The sequence below is a fragment of the Dermochelys coriacea genome, chromosome 5 (genome assembly GCF_009764565.3).
Source record: "Dermochelys coriacea isolate rDerCor1 chromosome 5, rDerCor1.pri.v4, whole genome shotgun sequence".
Lineage (NCBI taxonomy): Eukaryota > Metazoa > Chordata > Testudines > Dermochelyidae > Dermochelys > Dermochelys coriacea.
The window spans coordinates 63,278,198-63,303,113 of NC_050072.1; the positions used below are offsets into that span (position 1 = coordinate 63,278,198).

The 24,916-nt window shown below is 41.2% G+C and overlaps 1 protein-coding gene across 3 annotated transcripts in view; it reads right to left on the bottom strand.

Moving 5' to 3' along the window:
- RIOK2 (RIO kinase 2) overlaps positions 1 to 24,916 on the bottom strand; it is a 41,074-nt gene that overhangs the window by 10,564 nt on the left and 5,594 nt on the right. For all 3 annotated transcript variants that reach the window (XM_038401928.2, XM_038401929.2, XM_038401930.2), the window contains exons 4-7: positions 24,641 to 24,816; positions 3,688 to 3,776; positions 1,901 to 2,092; positions 1,212 to 1,304 (exon numbers count right to left, since the gene is read on the bottom strand). In XM_038401928.2, coding sequence (XP_038257856.1) covers positions 1,212 to 1,304; positions 1,901 to 2,092; positions 3,688 to 3,776; positions 24,641 to 24,816 — 550 coding nt within the window. The remainder of the gene's footprint in view (positions 1 to 1,211; positions 1,305 to 1,900; positions 2,093 to 3,687; positions 3,777 to 24,640; positions 24,817 to 24,916) is intronic.

Genomic DNA, 24,916 nt, shown 5'->3' on the forward strand with positions numbered 1-24,916 from the left:
AAAGGGACTACACATGCTGAGTAAAACCTTACATAAGACAGTCTCATTGAACGTAATATGAGTACTAGTGACAGAATATGGCTGATAAAAGTACAATGCCATTTGTATAAGAAGTTACCACATGCTCAGATGATGATTTCAGCATTTACAGCTATATGACTGAACAATGTCCGTACACTTCTGCAGAAGTGTAATTATGATTTAAACGTTGACTTAACTATATTATACTACATAATTACACTAATTTTGCACTTATCGAAAATCATATATTTTGGTTAAAGTGTGGTTCCCTTTAGAAAAGTGACTGAAAACAGTCTGGCAGGGTTTATTATTTCAATATCTTCTAGATCAAATGTACTCAAAGGGTTTTGTTTTGTCTTTCAAAAAAGGACATGAAACTTGAAAAAGCAAATTTCCATTTGAAAACTTTGGAACTTAGAAAACAACTCTGCCTTGCCAATCATCAGCAGTACAGAGACCACCAGCTCACTCTCTCATAGCTGTGTTGTTCTAACTGGAATAAAAATGTACTTTGAACAGATATGACTGAGTATAGGCAATGAGCTGAAATGTTGAACAACAGGTGTCATTTTTATACAGTTTTTCAGAATAGAACTTTATTTCAGTGGTTTTCATTATCTGAGACCTGAAAAATTTGTTCTTTAGAAAAGCAATGACCACGATTTACTAACTTTCTTGAAAAACCTCCATTCCAAATGGATCCACATAAAGGAATGCCACACAAGTGCAATAATTGAGTTGAGGGGTGAGAAAAATACTGTTCTGTATTATTGTGGCATCTCAGTGATGTGTCTTGGAGCATCATTCGTATCAGGTCTTGGAAAAGCCCTTTTCCCAGCTACAAGAACAAATGCATTACTGGTTTCCTGATGGTAATAAAATGTAAAATGGGGGTGAAGTTTCAGGATGTTCTACACTGATTTTGGTTGGACTGAGCACTGACATTTCTGATATTAAGAATAAAGAAAATCCTATATTAAAATGAAAAGGAAAAAGAAGAGACAGATGCAAGGCTGTCCCCCCAATTCTCCAGCAAAACACTTCATGGAGCTCATTATTTGAACAGTGTACAACTGAAAACCAGTTGTGAACATTTTGGCCAATGTTCTCATAATATAAAACTGGTACAGAGAGCATCCTGTCATCTTTACTAATCAATATAAGACCCGTCATCAAGTTACATTTCTCACCTGATATCCTGGAAGGTTGGGAAAAGTTCACTTTCATAGCTGAAACGCTTCTTAAAAAAGTCTCTAATACATTTAACATCTCTGTCAAAATACCTGGAAAAATAAAGGATTGTTTTGCACAGAATTAAAGTTAAGAGACCTACAAGCATTTTGGTACACTTCTAAACATCTCAAGTTCTACTTCATATTTGTCACTATCATAGCTTCAATAGCTTCTGTGTATTAATCCTTCCACATAAGCCCATCTTAAATGTCTTCTGAATTTTAGAAAATGAGGTATTCTTCCAGCTTTGTCAAACTTCATTTTCTATTAGCCAGATTTGTTCTGGAAAGGAAATCCCTGTTGTCTTTTTTTCCCCACTTTACTAAACAGTGATTAAGCTATCAGATAGCTGAAAAGAGAAAACTCAAAGACACAAAAACGAACCACACAGTATCAATTGAAGTTTGACCTGGCTTCCTGAGAATCTCTACAAGAACCAATCATGTATGCACTCTAAATCTTTACATTTATGTCCATGGATAAATAAAACTGAGTATATTTTTGTGGCATTATTTGTTGTACAAGATGACATTGCTAGAAGACAGTTAAGAGTGGATACATAAGAATGAATAATCAGTGCTAGTAAATTACAATAACCTCAAATGGCCAAACTGATTTTGAAAATGCCCTAAGATCGAGTACGTACCATTCAGCATTTGGATGAGATGTTGACACCATCTGTGGGAAATCAATCATGGTAACCTGGTCCTCACTGTCCAATAAGAGATTGAATTCATTGAAATCTCCATGAATCAAACCATGATTGGCAAGTTTTACAATTAGTTCCATTAACTCACTATACACAGATGCAGGATCTTCTATTTGATGCACTTGGCACCTAAAAACATTAAAAAAAATCTAAACTATTAAGGGTATAAGAAAATGAAAAGTTAAAGCAAAAACCACAACTCCATTGCAAAATAAACCACACCCGTCTCCACATTTGGCACTCTTGTTTGGCTGACTTTTTATGAAACCCAAGAATAACTGAGTATGAAAAATAAACTTTTTTTTTCATCCTTTATGGTATTTTCTCCAGAGCAGAATTGCAAAATAATGATGGAGAAGAGTGGTGAAGCTTCTAGCGCTGCTGTCCATGCATTACCTGTTGTGGAATTAAAGATAAAACTTCCACCTGTAGCACCTTTCACTGCACTAAATTCACTTCATAAATGTGGGTGGCGGAGAATAGGGGAAGTGCTGAAAATTTGAAAGGAATTTTCTTTTCATTACTGTTCAAATAATTTTAATCAAAAAGGAATCAAAACCAAAATTTAACAGCTCACTTCAGATGCCTACCTTATGTTAGAATGTGATCTGTTTTTTTCTAAAACTACAGTTAATTTTCTTTTGATACTAGGATAAGTATAAAAGTCGTATTGGACTATATCCATTACCAAATTGGCCTTAAGCGTTTAGCTGTGCAAACAAATCAAAATCAGATTTTCAAATATAAACTTTAAAAATATTTTAATGTTTTAAAAATCATTGTGTCAGATAATGCAAAATGACTTAATAATTAAACACAACATGACCTCTCCTGACCGAAGATTACCTGCTTCCAGCACTATTGCTGAAACACAAAAATCTGGACATAAAAAAGAAAAGATTTCTTTCTGAAATTGAAAGTGGGGAGCAGTTACTCAAAACTCAATTACAAGAACAAAGGAGCATGAACTGAAGCCAAGGGAAGACCATACAGTAACATGAATGATACTTTTCACAGAGTGCAGTTGTCGCAGAGAGTAAGCTGCCCCATTGCAGTCTTTGGTGAACTGCATAAACAAATTGTTTGAAGAAAAAAAAAAATCTTAGCAGGTGTAACTGGTAAAACAAGAAGAAATGACCCTCAAGAGACTTCACGGTCAGTAGCCATTCTATAGTATCCAATATCAAATTGACATGCAGTTTCAGTGGGACTTACTACAATACTTAAAGCAAAGAAAGTTGGACGATGAGAAATACTTTTTGCTTTGTATAAAATTTTGCACTTCTCAATCTCTTCATCTGGGTAGTGGCATTACTTGTGATACTTGCCAACACTGAGATTTTTAAACGTTACCAATCTGCTTTAATTTCTTTTTACTGGATAAAGGAACAGTATATTTATTTGTATGGGGAAGGAAGAAAGGAGGGGAGCATAACTGGAATTCCCTTCCCAACTAATCTGGATTCCAAGGGTGATCTGTTACTATAGTCAGGCTGGGCTACAGAGTATCAATTGACTCCATGGAGAATGGTGGGCAACTATTAGCTCCTATCTGACTAAAAAATCACAGTCATTGTCTTCTGCATAAATATTCAGCTATCATTCTTACCTAAACTACTGAATCAGAGTGCCTCTGAACAAGTACCTCAGTTAAGATTTCCAAAATCATAGCTACTGTATTCAATTTGTCTTAAATGGGAGTTTGTGTTTCATATAATACTTACAGAGGGTAACCACTAATAAGTTCCATAACTACTGCATGTCTATTGTAGTCAAATGGTTTTGGAACAGGAAATTTTCGATCATGCAAAGCCTGGAAAGAGACAATGTGTTGGAAGGTTACTGCTACTGGACACCAAACAAGCAAGTTCTCATATTATTAAATCGTAAACTCTTAGCCCTGGTCCACACTAGGCGTTGAGGTCGAATTTAGCAGCGTTAAATCGATTTAACCCTGCACCCATCCACATGGCAAAGCCCTTTTTTTCGACTTAAAGGGCTCTTAAAATCGATTTCCTTACTCCATCCCCGACAAGGGGATTAGCGCTGAAATCGGTTTTGCTGGGTCGATTTTGGGGTACTGTGGACGCAATTAGACGGTACTGGCCTCCGGGAGCTATCCCAGAGTGCTCCATTGTGACCGCTCTGGACAGCGCTCTCAACTCAGATGCATTGACCAGGTAGACAGGAAAAGGCCCAAGAACTTTTGAATGTCAATTTCCTGTTTGGCCAGTGTGGCAAGCTGCAGGTGACCATGCAGAGCTCATCAACAGAGGTGACCATGATGGAGTCCCAGAATTGCAAAAGAGCTCCAGCATGGACCAAACGGGAGGTACGGGATCTGATTGCTGTATGGGGAGAGAAATCCGTGCTATCAAAACTATGTTCCAGTTTTCGAAATGCCAAAATATTTGTGAAAATCTCCCAGGGCATGAAGGACAGAGGCCATAACAGGGACCCGAAATAGTGCCATGTGAAACTTACGGAGCTGAGGCAAGCCTACCAGAAAACCAGAGAGGTGAACAGCCGCTCCGGGTCAGAGCCCCAAACATGCCGCTTCTATGATGAGCTGCATGCCATTTTAGGGGGTTCAGCCACCACTCCCCCAGCTGTGTTGTCTGACTCCTTCAATGGAGATGGAGGCAACACAGAAGCAGGTTTTGGGGACAAAGAAGACGATGATGATGAGGTTGTAGATAGCTCACAGCAAACAAGCAGAGAAATCGGTTTTCCCAACAGCCAGGAACTGTTTCTCACCCTGGACCTGGAGCCAGTACCCCCGAACCCACCCAAGGCTGCCTCCCGGACCTGCCAGGTGGAGAAGGGACTCTGGTGAGTGTACCTTTTAAAATACTATACAAGGTTTAAAAGCCAGCATGTTTCATGATTAATTTGCCCTGGCATTCGTGGCTCTCCTGGATATACTCCCAAAGCCTTTGCAAAAGGTTTCTGGGGAGGGCAGCCTTATTCCATCCACCATGATAGGATACTTTACCACTCCAGGCCAGTACCACGTACTCGGGAATCATTGTAAAATAAAGCATTGCAGTGTATGTTTGCTAGCGTTCAAACAACATCCGTTCTTTATCTCTCTGTGTTATCCTCAGGAAAGTGATATCATTCATGGTCACCTGGTTGAAATAGGGTGCTTTTCTTAAGGGGACATTCAGAGGTGCCCGTTCCTGCTGGGCTGTTTGCCTATGACTCAACAGAAATGTTCCCTGCTGTTAGCCACGCAGTGGGGGGAGGCAAAACGCGACCTTGTAACGAAAGCACATATGCGATGTATGTAAAGTTAACAGCAAGGTTTACCGTGAAAGCGTGTACCCATTGTTCTATAAAATGTATCTTTTTAAATACCACCGTCCCTTTTGTTTTTCCTCCACCAGCTGCATGTGTTTCAAGGATCTTCTCCTTCCCAGAAGCTAGAGAAGATCAGAAGGCGAAAAAAAAATGCACTCGCGATGAAATGTTCTCTAAGCTCATGCTGTCCTCCCACACTGACAGAGCACAGACGAATGCGTGGAGGCAGATAATGTCAGAATGAAGGAAAGCACAAAATGACCGGGAGGAGAGGTGGCGGGCTGAAGAGAGGGCTGAAGCTGAAAGGTGGCGGCAGCGTGATGAGAGGAGGCAGGATTCAATGCTGAGGCTGCTGGAGGATCAAACTAATATGCTCCAGCGTATGGTTGAACTGCAGGAAAGGCAGTAGGAGCACAGACCGCCGCTACAGCCCCTGTGTAACCAACCACCCTCCTCCCCAAGTTCCATAGCCTCCTCACCCAGACACCCAAGAACGCGGTGGGGGGGACCTCCGGCCACCCAGCCACTCCATCCCAGAGGATTGCCCAAGTAACAGAAGGCTGGCATTCAATAAGTTTTAAACTTTAAAGTGCTGTGTGGCCTTGTCCTTCCCTCCTCCACCACCCCTCCTGGGCTACCTTGGTAATTATCCCCCTATTTGTGTGATGAATTAATAAAGAATGCATGAATGTGAAGCAACAATGACTTTATTGCCTCTGCAAGCGGTGATCGAAGGGAGGTAGGGAGGGTGGTTAGCTTAAAGGGAAGTAGAGTGAACCAAGGGGTGGGGGATTTCATCAAGGAGAAACAAACAGAACTTTCACACCGTAGCCTGGCCAGTCATGAAACTGGTTTTCAAAGCTGCTCTGATGCGCATCGCACCCTCCTGTGCTCTTCTAACCACCCTGGTGTCTGCCTGTGCATAACTAGCAGCCAGGTGATTTGCCTCAACCTCCCACCCCCGCCATAAAATGTCTCCCCCTTACTCTCACGGATATTGTGGAGCGCACAGCAAGCAGTAATAACAGTGGGAATACTGGTTTTGCTGAGCTCTAACCGAGTCAGTAAACTGTGCCAGCGCGCTTTTAAATGTCCAAATGCACATTCTACCACCATTATGCACTTGCTCAGCCTGTAGTTGAACAGCTCCTGACTACTCTCCAGGCTGCCTATGTATGGCTTCATGAGCCATGGTATTAAGGGGTAGGCTGGGTCCCCAAGGATAACTATAGGCATTTCACCATGCCCAACGGTTATTTTCTGGTCTGGGAAGAAAGTCCCTTCCTGCAGCTTTTGAAACAGACCAGAGTTCCTGAAGATGCGAGCGTCACGTACCTTTCCCGGCCATCCCACGTTGATGTTGGTGAAACGTCCCTTGTGATCCACCAGTGCTTGCAGCACTATTGAAAAGTATCCCTTGCGGTTATGTACTCGCTGGCTTGGTGCGCCGGTGCCAAGATAGGGCTATGAGTTCCGTCTATGGCCCCACCACAGTTAGGGAATCCCATTGCAGGAAAGCCACCCACTATGACCTGCACATTTCCCATGACCCTTGATATCAGCAGATCTTTGACTGCGTTGGCTACTTGCATCACAGCAGCCCCCACAGTAGATTTGCCCACTCCAAATTGATTCCCGACTGTCTGGTAGCTGTCTGGCATTGCAAACTTCCACAGGGCTATTGCCACTCACTTCTCAACTGTGAGGGCTGCTCTCATCTTGGTATTCTTGTGCCTCAGGGCAGGGGAAAGCAAGTCACAAAGTTCCATGAAAGTGCCCTTACGCATGCGAAAGTTTCGCAGCCACTGGGAATCGTCCCAGACCGGCAACACTATGCGGTCCCACCAGTCTGTGCTTGTTTCCCGGGCCCAGAATTGATATTGCACTGCATGAGCCTGCCCCATTAGCACCATGATGCCCACATTGCCAGGGCATGTGCTTTGAGAGAAGTCTGTGTCCATGTCCTCATCACTCTTGTAACTGCACTGATGTCGCCTTCTCGCCCTGTTTCGCTTTGCCAGGTTCTGGTGCTGCATATACTGCTGGATAGTGCGTGTGGTGTTTAATGTGCTCCTAATTGTCAAAGTGATCTGAGCGGGCTCCATGCTTGCCGTGGTATGGCGTCTGCATAGAAAAAAGGTGCGGAACGATTGTCTGCTGTTGCCCTGACGGAGGGAGGGGCGACTGACGACATAGCTTACAGGGTTGGCTTACAGGGAATTAAAATCAACAAAGGGGGTGGGCTTTGCGAGAAACTGAATGGCCGACTCAAGGCTAGAACTTAAAACTGGATTTAGCAGGCCGTTGATTTCAGAGGGAGGGGGGAGAAGAAAATGAATACAAAACAAATCTGGTCTGTTTCTTGTTTTGAGCCACTTCATCTATCTTTATACATCTTGCTGGCAGCAGACTGTGCAGTACGACCGCAAGCCATTGTCACCTCCTGGGTGCTCAGCAGAAGACGGTGCAGTATGACTGCTGGCCATCATCCTCTGCTAACTGCAGATTAAAAGACAGTGCACTGCCGGTAGGACTCAATCGCCATGAGATGAAACAAAGGAAATGACCTGGCTGAGTCACGCCCATGTTTGACCAGGTGCCTGGTTAAAAGAGCACCCAGAACTACGTCAACGATGGCTACCAGTCATACTGCACTGTCTGCTGCCAAAAGGCAATAAACTGCTGCTGTGTAGCAATGCACTACCACATCTGCCAGCACCCAGGAGACATACAGTGACAGTTAGCTGAGTGGGCTCCATGCTTGCCATGGTATGGTGTCTGCATAGGTAACTCAAGAAAAAAGGCGCAAAACGATTGTCTGCCCTTGCTTTTACCGAGGGAGGGAGGAAACGGGGGCCTGACGATATGTACCCAGAACCATCCGCGACAATGTTTTAGCCCCATCCAGGCACTGGGATTTCTACCCAGAATTCAAATGGGCGTTGGAGACTGTGGGAACTGTGGGATAGCTACCCATAGTGCAAAGCTCCGGAAGTCGACGGTTGCCTCGGTACTGTGGACACACTCCGCCGACTACATGCACTTAGAGCATTTGTGTGGAGACACACACACTCGACTGTACAAAAACGCTTTCTACAAAACCGACTTCTATAAATTCGACCTAATTTTGTAGTGTAGACATGCCCTTAGTGGCAGGGCATATGTATTCTTACTGATGTACAGCACCTAGCACATTTTGGGCAGCACCACAGTACAACCTATAATAAAAATATGAATGTATCCCATAAACTAGACAAATATTTTGACATATTAAGTATGAGTAAAAAGATTTATAGATCATAAGGCCACAAGGGACTATTGTGATCATCTAGTTTGACCTCCTGTAAAACACAGGCCACAGGACTTCCTTGAATTAATTCCTGTTTGAACTAGGGCATCTTTCAGAAAATATACATTCTTGATTTTAAAATTTCCAGTGAAGGAAAATCCACCAAAACCCTTGGTGAATTATTGCAATGGATAATTATTCTCATCATTAAAAATTTGTGCATGATTTCCAGTCTGAATTTGTCTAGCTTCAGCTTCCAGCCATTGGATCATGTTACGCCTTTCTCTGCTAGATTGAAGAGCCCACAATCAAATATTTGTTTCCTATCTAGATACTAATAGACTGTAATCAAGTCAACACTTAACCCTCTCTTTGTTAAGCTAAATATATTGAGATCTTTGAATCCATCACTATAAGACATACTTTCTAATTCTTTAATTGTTCTTATGGCTCTTCTCTGAGATCTCCTCCAATTTCTCAATGTTCTTCTTGAAGCAATTAATCACACTGTTAAACAATAATAGAATACTATTTAAATATTTTTGGATGTTTTCTACATTTTCAAATATACCGATTTCAGTTATAACAGAATACAAAGTGTACAGTGCACACTTTATATTTATTTTGGATAACAAATATTTGTAAAAAAACAAAAGAAATAGTATTTTTCATTTCACATAATACAAGTACTGTAGTGCAATTTCTTTATCATGAAAGTTGAACTCACAATGTAGAATTATGTACAAAACCCCCCTGCATTCAAAAATAAAAATGTACAACTTTAGAGCCTACAAGTCCAATCAGTCCTACTTTTTGTTATGGCAGAATGCAGGTAAAACAGAGCAGGAGACGTACAATTCTTCCCCAAGGAGTTCAGTCACAAATTTAATTAACATTTTTTTTAAATGAGCGTCATCAGCACGGAAGCATGTCCTCTGGAATGATAGCCGAAGCATGAAGAGGCATATGAATCTTTAGTGCATCTGGCACGTAAACATCTTGCGACACCAGCTACAACAGTGCCATGCAAATGCCTATTCTCACTTTCAAGTGACAAACTTAAGAAGCGGGCAGCATGATCTCCCGTAAATGTAAATAAACCCGTTTCTCTTAGCGATAGGCTGAACAAGAAGTAGGACTGATTTGACCTGTAGGCCCTGAAGTTTTACCTTGTTTTGTTTTTGAGTGCAGCTATGTAACAAAAAAACCCCTACATTTATAAGTTGTACTTTCATGATAAAGAGATTGCACTACAGTACTTGCATGAGGTGAATTGAAAAATACTATTTCTTTTGTTCATCATTTTTACAGTGCAAATATTTGAATAAAAATAATATAAAAGTGAGCACTATACACTTTGTATTCTGTGTTGTAATTGAATTAGATATATTTGAAAATGTAGAAAAACATCCAAAATATTTAATACATTTCAATTGGTATTCTAATGTTTAACAATGCAATTAATCGCAATAACTTTTTTAAATCGCAATTAATTTTTGAGTTAATCATATGAGTTAACTGCGATTAATCGACAGCCCTATTCTTGAATTGTTAACAGAACTGGATACAGTATTCCATCAGTGAGCGCATCATTCCCAAATATAGAGGTAATATAGTCTCCTTACTTCTAGTCAATATTCCCAGGATTAAATTAGCCCTTTTGGCCACGGTACTGCACCCAGAGTTCATGTTCAGCTGATTATTCACTATGATACCCAAAAGCCCTTTTCAGGGCTTTTTGTTTCCCAGAAGACCTCCATCCTGCAACTTCCTATATATATAAAAATAAAAATAAGTTGGTATTTAGCCATATTGAAGCACAGATTGTTTGCTTGGACCTAATTTATCAAGTGATCCAGATCACTCTATTGTGACCTTTTCTTTACATTATTTTTCACTCCCGCAATCTTTGTCTCATCTGAAAACTTCATCAGTGATTATTTTGTTTTATCCCAGATCATTGATAAAAATGTCAAATAGCATAAAGCCAAAAGATACACGATAGCAGAATTTTCATTATAAAGACCAGAGAGTGGGATACTGCTGTATGATGAATGAAATGGCAATGTTCAGATTCCAGATCTGAAATTCTGTACATGTACTACCACCTTATTTATAGTTCCACTGTCCTGGGACTGGAGAAAACTGGAGATGTAACAAGGAAAACAGAATGGAATCAGATCTGGTTTGGTGGCCCAGACAAACAGCAGCAGATAACTGGGGAATGCTGGGTCAAGAACTAAACAAATACCCCATTTTAAGTTTTTGCCAATTCCATTCTGTCTGGCTAATCTAATTCTTTTTGCATTTCCATAAATTCAAAAGTTCACTGTCCTGAATAATTAAGCTTCATCATAACCACATTATAGACAAATGGGGGACGATAACAACTATAGCACTACTTTTTTCAGAGTAGCAGCCGTGTTAGTCTGTATTCGCAAAAAGAAAAGGAGTACTTGTGGCACCTTAGAGACTAACAAATTTATTTGAGCATAAGCTTTCGTGAGCTACAGCTCACTTCATCGGATGCATTTGGTGGAAAAAACAGAGGAGAGATTTATATACACACACACACACACACACACACAGAGAAGATGAAACAATGGGTTTATCATACACACTGTAAGGAGAGTGATCACTTAAGATAAGCCATCACCAGCAGCAAGGGGGGGAAAAGGAGGAAAACCTTTCATGGTGACAAGCAAGGTAGGCTAATTCCAGCAGTTAACAAGAATATCAGAGGAACAGTGGGGGGTGGGGTAGGAGGGAGAAATACCATGGGGAAATAGTTTTACTTTGTGTAATGACTCATCCATTCCCAGTCTCTATTCAAGCCTAAGTTAATTGTATCCAGTTTGCAAATTAATTCCAATTCAGCAGTCTCTCCTTGGAGTCTGTTTTTGAAGCTTTTTTGTTGAAGGATAGCCACTCTTAGGTCTGTGATCGAGTGACCAGAGAGATTGAAGTGTTCTCCAACTGGTTTTTGAATGTTATAATTCTTGACGTCTGATTTGTGTCCATTCATTCTTTTACGTAGAGACTGTCCAGTTTGGCCAATGTACATGGCAGAGGGGCATTGCTGGCACATGATGGCATATATCACATTGGTAGATGCGCAGGTGAACGAGCCTCTGATAGTGTGGCTGATGTGATTAGGCCCTATGATGGTATCCCCTGAATAGATATGTGGACAGAGCTGGCAACGGGCTTTGTTGCAAGGATAGGTTCCTGGGTTAGTGGTTCTGTTGTGTGGTGCGTGGTTGCTGGTGAGTATTTGCTTCAGATTGGGGGGCTGTCTGTAAGCAAGGACTGGTCCGTCTCCCAAGATCTGTGAGAGTGATGGGTCGTCCTTCAGGATAGGTTGTAGATCCTTGATGATGCGTTGGAGAGGTTTTAGTTGGGGGCTGAAGGTGATGGCTAGTGGCGTTCTGTTATTTTCTTTGTTGGGCCTGTCCTGTAGTAGGTGACTTCTGGGTACTCTTCTGGCTCTGTCAATCTGTTTCTTCACTTCAGCAGGTGGGTATTGTAGTTGTAGGAATGCATGATAGAGATCTTGTAGGTGTTTGTCTCTGTCTGAGGGGTTGGAGCAAATGCGGTTATATCGTAGCGCTTGGCTGTAGACAATGGATCGAGTGGTATGATCTGGATGAAAGCTAGAGGCATGTAGGTAGGAATAGCGGTCAGTAGGTTTCCGCTATAGGGTGGTGTTTATGTGACCATCGCTTATTAGCACCGTAGTGTCCAGGAAGTGGATCTCTTGTGTGGACTGGCCCAGGCTGAGGTTGATGGTGGAAAAGCAGCATCGCTTACCCCATAACCTCAGCCATGCAGAACACAGTGCCATCCACAGCCTCAGAAACAACTCTGACATCATAATCAAAAAGGCTGACAAAGGAGGTACTGTCGTCATCATGAATAGGTCAGAGTATGAACAAGAGGCTACTAGGCAGCTCTCCAACACCACTTTCTACAAGAACAAATCCGCACAGACACACCCCAGGAGCCCCGACCTGGGGTATTCTATCTGCTACCCAAGATCCATAAACCTGGAAATCCTGGACGCCCCATCATCTCAGGCATTGGCACCCTGACAGCAGGATTGTCTGGCTATGTAGACTCCCTCCTCAGGCCCCTCATTACCAGCACTCCCAGCTATCTTCGAGACACCACTGACTTCCTGAGGAAACTACAGTCCATTGGTGATCTTCCAAAAAACGCCATCCTAGCCACTATGGATGTAGAAGCCCTCTACACCAACATTCCACACAAAGATGTACTACAAGCCGTCAGGAACAGTATCCCCGATGCTGTCACGGCTAACCTGGTGGCTGAACTTTGTGACTTTGTCCTGACCCATAACTATTTCACATTTGGTGACAATGTATACCGTCAAATCAGCGGCACTGCGATCGGTACCCGCATGGCCCCACAGTATGCCAACATTTTTATGGCTGACTTAGAACAACGCTTCCTCAGCTCTCGTCCCCTAATGCCCCTACTCTACTTGCGCTACATTGATGACATCTTCATCATCTGGACCCATGGGAAAGAAGCTCTTGAGGAATTTCACCATGATTTCAACAATTTCCATCCCACCATCAACCTCAGCCTGGACCAGTCCACACAAGAGATCCACTTCCTGGACACTACGGTGCTAATAAGCGATGGTCACATAAACACCACCCTATAGCGGAAACCTACTGACCGCTATTCCTACCTACATGCCTCTAGCTTTCATCCAGATCATACCACTCGATCCATTGTCTACAGCCAAGCGCTACGATATAACCGCATTTGCTCCAACCCCTCAGACAGAGACAAACACCTACAAGATCTCTATCATGCATTCCTACAACTACAATACCCACCCGCTGAAGTGAAGAAACAGATTGACAGAGCCAGAAGAGTACCCAGAAGTCACCTACTACAGGACAGGCCCAACAAAGAAAACAACAGAACGCCACTAGCCATCACCTTCAGCCCCCAACTAAAACCTCTCCAACGCATCATCAAGGATCTACAACCTATCCTGAAGGACGACCCATCACTCTCACAGATCTTGGGAGACGGACCAGTCCTTGCTTACAGACAGCCCCCCAATCTGAAGCAAATACTCACCAGCAACCACGCACCACACAACAGAACCACTAACCCAGGAACCTATCCTTGCAACAAAGCCCGTTGCCAACTCTGTCCACATATCTATTCAGGGGATGCCATCATAGGGCCTAATCACATCAGCCACACTATCAGAGGCTCGTTCACCTGCGCATCTACCAATGTGATATATGCCATCATGTGCCAGCAATGCCCCTCTGCCATGTACATTGGCCAAACTGGACAGTCTCTACGTAAAAGAATGAATGGACACAAATCAGACGTCAAGAATTATAACATTCAAAAACCAGTTGGAGAACACTTCAATCTCTCTGGTCACTCGATCACAGACCTAAGAGTGGCTATACTTCAACAAAAAAGCTTCAAAAACAGACTCCAAGGAGAGACTGCAGAATTGGAATTAATTTGCAAACTGGATACAATTAACTTAGGCTTGAATAGAGACTGGGAATGGATGAGTCATTACACAAAGTAAAACTATTTCCCCATGGTATTTCTCCCTCCCACCCCACCCCCCACTGTTCCTCTGATATTCTTGTTAACTGCTGGAATTAGCCTACCTGCTTGTCACCATGAAAGGTTTTCCTCCTTTCCCCCCCTGCTGCTGGTGATGGCTTATCTTAAGTGATCACTCTCCTTACAGTGTGTATGATAAACCCATTGTTTCATGTTCTCTGTGTGTGTGTGTGTATATAAATCTCTCCTCTGTTTTTTCCACCAAATGCATCCGATGAAGTGAGCTGTAGCTCACGAAAGCTTATGCTCTAATAAATTTGTTAGTCTCTAAGGTGCCACAAGTACTCCTTTTCTTTTTGCAAATACAGACTAACACGGCTGCTACTCTGAAACCAGTAATATCAAAATAATTAATTTAAGATGGATTTATTTTTAAAGCTCCATATTTCTGCCTGTTCTGGGTACAAACTGAAACCTCTGCAGACTTTCTTCTAGTGCATCCTAAATACGTATGTGTATGGGGGAACAGGGGGGCAGTGAGGTACATGGGAGGAAAGGGAAACCAGTAAGAGATCTGGGTTTGGGGTTTTGGGTTAAATTAGGAAAGAAAGAAAAAAAATGCAAAATCTTTAGGGAATCTAATGCCAAATTCTGTCTATATTTCTGTGAATATTTATTGCTGGGGGAATTATGAATTCTGCACATGTGCAGAATTCATATGTTCCACAGAATTTTGTTTTTTCCCCCACAGAAAATATATTCTGCCCAAGAAGTGCTGCAGTTCTGCCTTTCACACACCAGAGGCCACTCTGGCACCAGAACTGTCAACAGCATGAATGTAGCAGGCTGTTCTGGTGGGCAAAAGGCAAAACTGCAGCACTTCTGGGGGAGAATGTATTTTTTGTGGGGGGAAAAAAAAAATTGTGTGCATGCAGTGGCACAGAATTCCCACAGGAGTAGAAGTTTATCACAGCACCTGGCCTGTGGAGCTAAGTTAGGACAGAGTGGGGCACACGGGGCTGCTGGGTGGTCACAGACTGGGGCTGAGAATGGCTAGTGGGGGGGGGGGGAGGGGAAGAGAAGAGGGGAAAGACTGGGGCATGGGCTGAGGACCTAGTGGGGAGACGGTATTGAGTCAGGGGCTGAATGGGAATGGGCGTACATGAGGATGGGGGAGGAGGCTGCAGGGACCCATCAGGATGAGGGGTGCAGGAACATGAGTAGATGTGCCTGACTGAATGGGAGAGGCTCCCCATCTCCCTAACAATCCTGTCCCCTGCCCCCCCAAAACACAAAACCTGTTCCATACTTCTCCCACCCACTCAACAATGCTCCCTGTTCACTCCAAGCTCCTTCCATCTCCCTCAGCTCCTCTACTGACACTCCCAAGCCTTTGCACTGCTTCTGCCGGGTGGAGAAAATATAGGCCTGTATTGTAATTTAAATGAGTTATTCAAAGTTCTATATTAATATGTCTATTAAGGAATTTGTCAAAAAAAATTACCAGAAACTTTTTTTTGGTCTGTATTATTACAGACATACCTGCTGACAGATATTTTGAAATAAATACCCCAAACTGGCAGGATTAAAGTATATTATTTTGACAAATAAAATATGCAGATTTTTACAGAATTTTTTAAATTATTGTGCACTGATTTTTTAATTTTTTGGCACAGAATTCCCCTAGTAGTAGAACATGGAGAGTCACCATCCTGCAGGATTACATTTAGTGTTAAATAATTTTATCTAAAATGTCAGATTAAAATTATTAAAACCAATATCTGCATAGTACAGGGTCCACCATACTTCTAAACAGAAGTGTGGAAACAAGCCCTTGGGGATTACAGTTTGACAAACACTTGGACCTTTTTTTTGGTCCTTCTAGGAAGTGGCCTTAGCCCTGAAATCCAGGTCAGCAATGGCAATTACCTTAATTTGAACGAACAAGCCAGAACAGAGAATGAATGGGTTACACTTCTAGATGAAAACACATGCTATGATGAAAAACTGGGTAAACTAATAGTTACTAGAAACACAGGACTCCACATTTCTAAAGACCATAATTAAGAGCAATGGAAATCCAGGCACACACAATGTACGCACAGAGTATTCGAAAAGATTTTAACGTTCCCAGCACTTCATGCAGAATTTTAAATAAATCTGCCCTTTCAAGTCCTCAATCCTATAAATACTTGTGTACACGCTCAACGTGATTAACTTTATGCACCGAGTACTGGCACTGGTCCCACCCCATAGAGCAGTGTTTCTCAACGCATGGCCCAAACAGCACACAGCTGCAGTCCATGTGACATCTTCAGGGCCATACAGGTAGTATGTATATATATATATATATATATATATATATATATATATATATATATATATATATATATACACACACACACACACACACACACACACACACACAGTGTGGATAAAACCCACGTCACAGAGAGCTACATATGTGACATACAATGAACAATAGGTTGAGAAGCACTGGCACAGAGTTAAGTACATACATAAGTCTTTGCAGGACCCAGGCATAAGCATGAATCAACGCTTTCCAAAAGTTCTAAAATATTCTAACCACCCCCTTTCATCTCATTGGAGTGTTACTGCTGAAACTAATACCAACAATCTAGTTTGTTAGCTATTTCACACTGTTGATTGTTTTACCAAAATTATCCAGGAAGTGCAATTATCCCCTGTGGGCAGGTTCACCTGAAAGAACATTCCAAAGAATAATTTTGCAAGTTTTACAGATGCATATAATTTGATTTTTATTTAGCCTTGACACACAGGGAGAGGAAGACAGATTAGAGTGCAAGTATGAAGATCTCTGAAGGTGGCTAGAAGGAAAATAAAAGATACATGAAGGAGAATTTAAAAGGATAAGAAAAGATTTACATTCGCTAAAACGCTATCAATTTCATGTAAACATTTAAGAAAAATGTGTGCTTTGACTGAATTTGCCTTAAAAATAATTACTTCCCCAAAAGTTTCTGTAGTATTTGGCGAAAAAAAGTAGACTATATTCCTCTAGATTTCTAGTTAGACTATTAATGATCTATATACATTTAAGCAACTGTATAGCTTAAGGCCTTGTCTACACTGCCACTTTCTCACTCAGGGGGAGTGAAAAAAAAATCTCCCCGAGCGCTGCAAGTTTCAGCGCTGTAAAGTGGCAGCATAGCTGGTAGCCATGCTCCCCTCGTGGGGGTGTTTATTTATTTATTTATTTTTAAAAAAACCCAGTGCTCTCCCAGTGCTGGTGCCACAACTATACAGCAACTATACAGCCACATTAAAGCGCTGCCACGGCAGCGTTTTAACATTGCTAGTGAACACATACCATTACCTACATTTAGTCAGAGTCTTAATTTTTACCTTTTTAATGTTAAAATATGTTGAGTCACATTTCTCATTTATGAGATGATTATTTTTTAACTTACAATTTGTGTCAAGCTGTATTTGGATGGAAGTTTAAAATGCACAAAAACTGCATTTTTAAAAATTAAATAACAACTTAAGTGTTTCTGATACAGAAGAAAAGTTTATCAAAACATGTTTTGGATTTAAAATTAACAGAAATAGAGGAAATATTATCTGTAGTTAGTGAATTGAACCTATTATTACTGGTCACTATGGCACAGATCCTCAAAGGTATTTAGGTGCCTGGCTCCCATTGATTTCAAGATTTTAGAACTAGCAGATCTCATCCTCTCACACTTATTTTGTTTTTACAATCTATGAATAAAAACTAAGCTTTCCAGATGATTTCTTAACTTTGGATGAATTAGTCATTAAATTGAACCAGTTTAACAAAAGAAATGAAGAAAACATTCTCTCTGAAGCACAGGCTACTTCACTCAAATGCTGGATTAGTACTTCAGCAAACTCTGGTCCGGGTTCTCAGCCAGTGACTACCAGCAGGTTAGTAGTTTCTTTAAAACTTCAGCCAACAAACATATACTGCTTCATATTTTTGTATTTAAATTTAAATGATTTTAATAGATTAGATAGATTTTAATAAATTTTATCCTCAACATAATTTGTCAATTTCAAATAAACCTGTATTTAATTTCAACAAGAATCCAATTTAAATTAAAAAAAACTCATATTTTGATTTTTTTTTAAATCTATTTTTACCCATCCTAGATCATTCATAATATTCTACTTCAAGTTACAGAAGCACTTTTTTCTTTTTAAATGGAATCAAGTACGTACTTGATAAATAAATAACATTTTAAATAATAATTTTCTGACTACAAGGCGTCAGGAACAGTATCCCCGATAATGTCATGGCAAACTGGGTGGCTGAACTTTGTGACTTTGTCCTCACCCATAACTATTTCACATTTGGGGACAATGTATACCTTCAAATCAGCGGCACTGCTATGGGTACCTGCATGGCCCCACAGTATGCCAATGTTTTTATGGCTGACTTAGAACAACGCTTCCTCAGCTCTCGTCCCCAATGCCCCTACTCTACTTGCGCTACATTGATGACATCTTCATCATCTGGACCCATGGAAAAGAAGCTCTTGAGGAATTCCACCATGATTTCAACAATTTCCATCCCACCATCAATGTCAGCCTGGACCAGTCCACACTAGAGATCCAGTTCCTGGACACTATGGTGCTAATAAGCGATGGTCACATAAACACCACCCTATACCGGAAACCTACTGACCGCTGTTCCTACCTACATGCCTCCAGCTTTCACCCAGACCACACCACACGATCCATTGTCTACAGCCAAGCTCTATGATATAACCGCATTTGCTCCAACCCCTCAGACAGAGGCAAACACATACAAGATCTCTATCAAGCATTCTTACAACTACAATACCCACCTGCTGAAGTGAAGAAACAGACTGACAGAGCCAGAAGAGTACCCAGAAGTCACCTACTACATCATCTTCAGCCCCCAACTAAAACCTCTCCAACACATCATCAAGGATCTACAACCTATCCTGAAGGATGACCCATCACTCTCTCAGATCTTGGGAGACAGGCCAGTCCTTCCTTACAGACAGCCCCCCAACCTGAAGCAAATACTCACCAGCAACCACACAACAGAACCACTGACCCAGGAACCTATCCTTGCAACAAAGCCCATTGCCAACTCTGTCCACATATCTATTCAGGGAACATCATCATAGGGCCTAATCACATCAGCCACACTATCAGAGGCTTGTTCACCTGCACATCTACCAATGCGATATATGCCATCATGTGCCAGCAATGCCCCTCTGCCATGTACATTGGTCAATCTGGACAGTCTTTACATAAAAGAATAAATGGACACAAATCAGACATCAAGAGTTATAACATTCAAAAACCAGTCAGAGAACACTTCAGTCTCTTTGGTCACTTGATTACAGACCTAAAAGTGGCAATTCTTCAACAAAAAAACTTCAAAAACAGACTCCAATGAGAGACTGCTGAATTGGAATTAATTTGCAAACTGGATACAATTAACTTAGGCTTGAATAGAGACTGGGAGTGGATGGGTCATTATACAAAGAAACTATTCCCCCCTCACCCCCCGTTCCTCAGACGTTCTGGTCAACTGCTGGAAATGGCCCACCTTTATTACCACTACAAAAGGTTTTCTCTCTCCCCCCACCCCCCGCTGGTAATAGCTCATCTTAAGTGATCACTCTCCTTACAGTGTGTATGATAAAACCCATTGTTTCATGTTCTCTGTGTCTGTATATAAATCTCCCCACTGTATTTTCCACCAAATGCATCCGATGAAGTGAGCTGTAGCTCACGAAAGCTTATGCTCTAATAAATTTGTTAGTCTCTAAGGTGCCACAAGTCCTCCTTTTCTTTTTGCGGATACAGACTAACACGGCTGCTACTCTGAAACCTTAAAAATGTGAGTTTTGACTTTCTGAAATTAAGTGCATCAAAGCCCTCCAAACCAGTTTATAACTGCAAATGTATCTAATTTGGAGGAAACTTACTAATTCAATTTATTTTCTGGGTGCTTACAGCACACACAAAGCATTTATCTAAAAGTTTGTAATGTAATGTTGCTGAACAGCTGCACAGAAAAAAAAAATCCTGGTAGTTAATCAGTTTTCTAATACTATCAGTTAAGTTTTGGAATTTATCTGTATTCTTTAAAGCATTTGACAAAAATACAGAATTCAGAATAAGCAGAAATATACATTGGGGACTGAAGTCCTGGTTACTGAATAGTGTATACTATTTCCTCTGAAGACACCAATGCTTCAGTTGAGAATGAAAGAGTGCACCTATGGGAACAGCAACGACTGAAAATCCAGGCAAAAAACAAAAAACTGAGTAAGAGTAGTTTCAGGTAGTATACCTGCCCAAGTGTCTGCCAATAACTGGGGATGTACAGTAATATTTTGTGTGTGTGTTTCTTTTAAACAAACCTACACAAAGACTTGACTATACGGAAGAAATTGTAAAACAGGCTACATACAAAATGCTGTCAAATACTCAAAAGTAAAAAGCCTGATTTCGTGCCCCCCCTACAAGCAATATCTTGTAAGGCCCCACATATCTAGAACCCAGGTCTGCAGAACTCCCAGGAAGTTGACATCTCCAGGCTACCACACAGCAGCAGCTGTAAACTGGCACTCCACTTCCCATGACCCACTGTGGACACAGATCATGGGAAATTCCATCTCAAGGGTTAGAAAGCAGCCCCACTGCTTCTGATTGACTCCCTGTCCTATACAAACCCGAGGGGCATTCCGGAAAGTGTCCAAGCAACAGCGCGGATCTTCTGTAGCTGCCACGACCATTCCAGCTCCTTGCTCTTGAATTCCTGGCTTGACCGTGGCTTGATTTAGACTTCAGACTCTGACCTTTGGTATTGACCGTGGCCTGGATCTGACTACAAACATCATGACTACTCTTACCTTCAGGTTTGCCCCTGCTCTGACCCCTGACCCTGATTGCCCTTATTGGAATCCTGACAATCTGAGATGTTGCTTGTAAAAATAGCAGTTAAAAAATTTCTGCAAGAAATGTGATTCAGCTCAGCTGAGTGACTAAAACTCAGAGCACTGTTTCTTTTATCACAAACACATTCATAAATCCAAGTAAAAATGCAGAGATCCGATTTTTAGAACTTAAATGATTATATCTAAGCACTGCTGGACAAATTCCAGTGTATTTTGAGAACATATTAAAATATACTGTTATTGCTGCATTATTGCCTTCAGATGCAGTTAAGTTTTATAACACAGAATTCTGTCATCTCACTAATCAAATTCCCCCTGTTGAGAGCTATACTGCTTACTATTCACACTGAAGAAACAATACACAAAAAAGAAATATAACTATATTATTCCTTCATTGGTTTTAAGGCCTACTTTCAAGTGACTAAGCGCTTTGCTTTCAATTAGACAAGAAAAAACATCACAATAATCAAATACATCCCTGTCAGAGTACGGTACAAAGATTCTACTGAATATTCAATTTAATTCCAACAGTCATTAAATTCTAGAAAACTGCACTCAACTATACACTGCAGCAACTTAGGCAGCGGACACAACATTAATGGGATATTGCTGCATTCAAATAGGAAATGAAAATAAAGACAAGGGACTATATAAACAGAGACTAAATGAAACTGCAGAGTTGTGCTGGGACTCAGCGGGGGAACTGGAATTGCCCAGCTGCTGGAGATGAAGAGGAAGGCAAGTCTTCCCCCTTTCAGCACAAGGGTAAGTCCCATCTGTGTTTGGGCCTTTTCCCTACCAATGGAGTTACAGAATTGCTCTCCTGGAAGATAATGACCAAAATAATCCTATTAGGCATTAGGGATGTAAAATATTAAATGGTTAAACGGTTAACCGATAAGTATTGGTCTTACCGTTAATATATTGCAGTTAAAGTTTAAAAACAGATTGGTAAAATAATTTCATGACATTGTAGATGGTACTGAGCATGATCAGCTAAGCAGCAAAGTCTCTAGCATGGCATAATTACTCTGCACCCACCAGGAAGCTGTCCCTCTGCTCCTGCCCCTGTGCAGTGCTGTTGTGGTGCAGTCTGGTCTCCCAGTCCAGATGTGCGGTGCACGTCGGCCTCTCGGCAGTAAGAGCAGAGTTGGTGGCCATGCGAGCAATTTCTATCTGTGCTACTATGTGGGGCACAAGGAGAAATTTGGCCACAAGTTCCTAGAGTTTGAGTTCCGGCTGGATGGTAAGGCCTGAGGCCTAAGTGGGAGCTTGGTTGCTTGTCAGAAGCATAGCTGGGTATATAACATTTTTATTTGAAAGCTGGAAGGTCCACTAATGGATTCAGACTCTCAGCTGGGTAGGGGGCAAAGCGCATTGACTTAATGGTGAAGGGGGTGAGGATGGTTGCAGGGCTTGTAGGAGCCGACATACTGGGAGGCCTAAGGGGCAGGGGCTGGCATGCAGAGGCTATTATGTGGGATGTAAGGAGAAGGGCGAGATGTGCATGCAGACCTGAGGAGAGACAGCAGGGTAATCCCCAAACCAGGGGTAGATTGTGAACTTGTTAATGATTAAACGGTTAACGGATATAATTTTAATAGTTTAAACGGGTATTTTAAATGGTATTTACTTCCCTATTAGGCATAGTGGCTAAAACAAAGGAGTAATTAGAGATTATGTGTCTTCTTTCAGGGAAAAATAGGAGGGGATTTATATGGTACCTGTACCCTACAGTATGGACAGAGATAGATTATAAACTAGCACAATGCTGCACTGTAGCAGGACTAAATTTTGATTAGATCATTCCTCTCCCCACTCTTCAAAATAGCCCCTCAATTTTTGGGCCTATACTATTTTAGTGTGTCTCTTTAATGGGAGTCATGCCACTAAAACATGGTTGAACAAGGAAAATTTAGAGGGAATATATCCTATAGTTCACACCATAGATCCTATATAAAGAGGATGTTAAAACAAATCTCGCATCATGCCAAAACAGAAAATATTGTTAGGGAAGCCTCTTCCAGAGTAAATATTTTGTCTATCCACTATGTAAATTAAACTGACTTGTTATGCAAACGACTTATTGTGTGTGAAACAAACATGTTTTATAGGAATAAACATGTCCACCAACACACTTAGGATATTGCACATTTTACTCTGCATGGACTAACGACCTAAGATTTCTAAAAATACATTTAAATTAGAGAGAGAAATAAATGAACAATCCCCCTTCATTTCAGCCTTAAATATACACAAGGTTTTTTTTCCTCAAATGAAAAGCATATATTAATAAAACTGGCCTTGATAAGTATTTTGCATATTTAAACTACAAAATAGCTACATTCTTTGAATTTTCATATTAATATTCATAACTTAGTGTACATCTAGCACTTTGAAGCTGGATTTCAGGAAGTAAGGTTGTGGGTCACTCATTTCTCAAAACCAACAATTAAATCAAGAAGTTTAAGGCCCTTGTGTCAGCCACACTGCCTGGAGAAGGACAGCTAACGGAGTATCTCTTATGTGAGTTAGACACATAGTAACACAGGCACACAGTTGTGTTTCAAATAAGAGGTTTTCTTAGGTTGGAATTTGTTTCTAGAACTTTTACAGACACCCTAACTAATGCTCCTAAATTATGTTCGTTCGTTCGTTCACACGCACACACACAGAGAAAAGAGAAACTAAGTGACAGGACTGAAGCTTAGTCTATACATTTTCTGAATTTCACAACTTTTCCTGTATTTTAGAACATGGCTACATAGGAAGATATTTCTTTGCATTTCTAAAACATGCTCAAAGATTAATATAAATGGAAATAGCTGGCTTACCACCACATTAAGGTATTATGTGTAAAGTTGCCCTGTGATTAAAGAGAATTTTATGTAAAAAAAGAAATGAGATCCATATTAAATTCTTACATGGAACATCATGTTTCACAAGCCAGACTATTTTGCTATAGCTTCACTGCCACGGTCAAATCTTGTGCATAAAAGCAGTACACATTAGGGATTCCATGTATGATATACACCCTGCAACTTCAAATCTGGGGTTAGAAACATGTACGCAAATCCTGTTTATATTGTAAATGTGAATTACATAAGAGGGGATCTGAAAAGCACCTTGCATCATCACCATTTCCACTCTATTACAACACTGATGACTAATGCTGTGAGTCTTTCACAGAGGTCACGGATTCCGTGACTCTCCAGCACGTACACAACTTCTGCAGTCATGGGTGTGGCTGACTCCACGGCCTCCTGAGCAGCTGAGGTGGCTCCAGGGCTGGCCACACTGGCTGCTGCTTGGGATGCCCCCCTGGATGTGCCCCTCCCCCCCCTCAGAGCAGTAGCTGCGGGAAGCTTGGCTCCCCCAAGAGCACCTAAGTTTTAGCCAGGGATATTTATATAGCACAAGTCATAGACAGGTCAGAGGCTATGACTTTGTTTATTGAGTGTGACCTCTCCATGACTTCTACTACAAATACCCATGACTAAACTGTAGCCTTACTGATGACACATTTTTGACATGAAGTTACATTTTATGATTAAAAAATACCTTCATGTAGGCAAATTCTTTCATGGCAGCCAGGCGGGACAAATAAAGCCACGACATTTTGTGTCTGTGTTTATGGTAGTCACGTTTGTTTTTTAGATTACGAAAGGAGGTTCTCCCAAGCTTATGCAGCTTTAATGCAAGCTGTTGCTCCTCTTCATTTGCAACAATATAAATATCTATAAAACATAAGAAATAATTAGAGATAATGTGCCAAACAGACTAAACATTTGTGAAAGGTGACTAACTTTCCATGCCACTTTTTGCTCAATTACTACT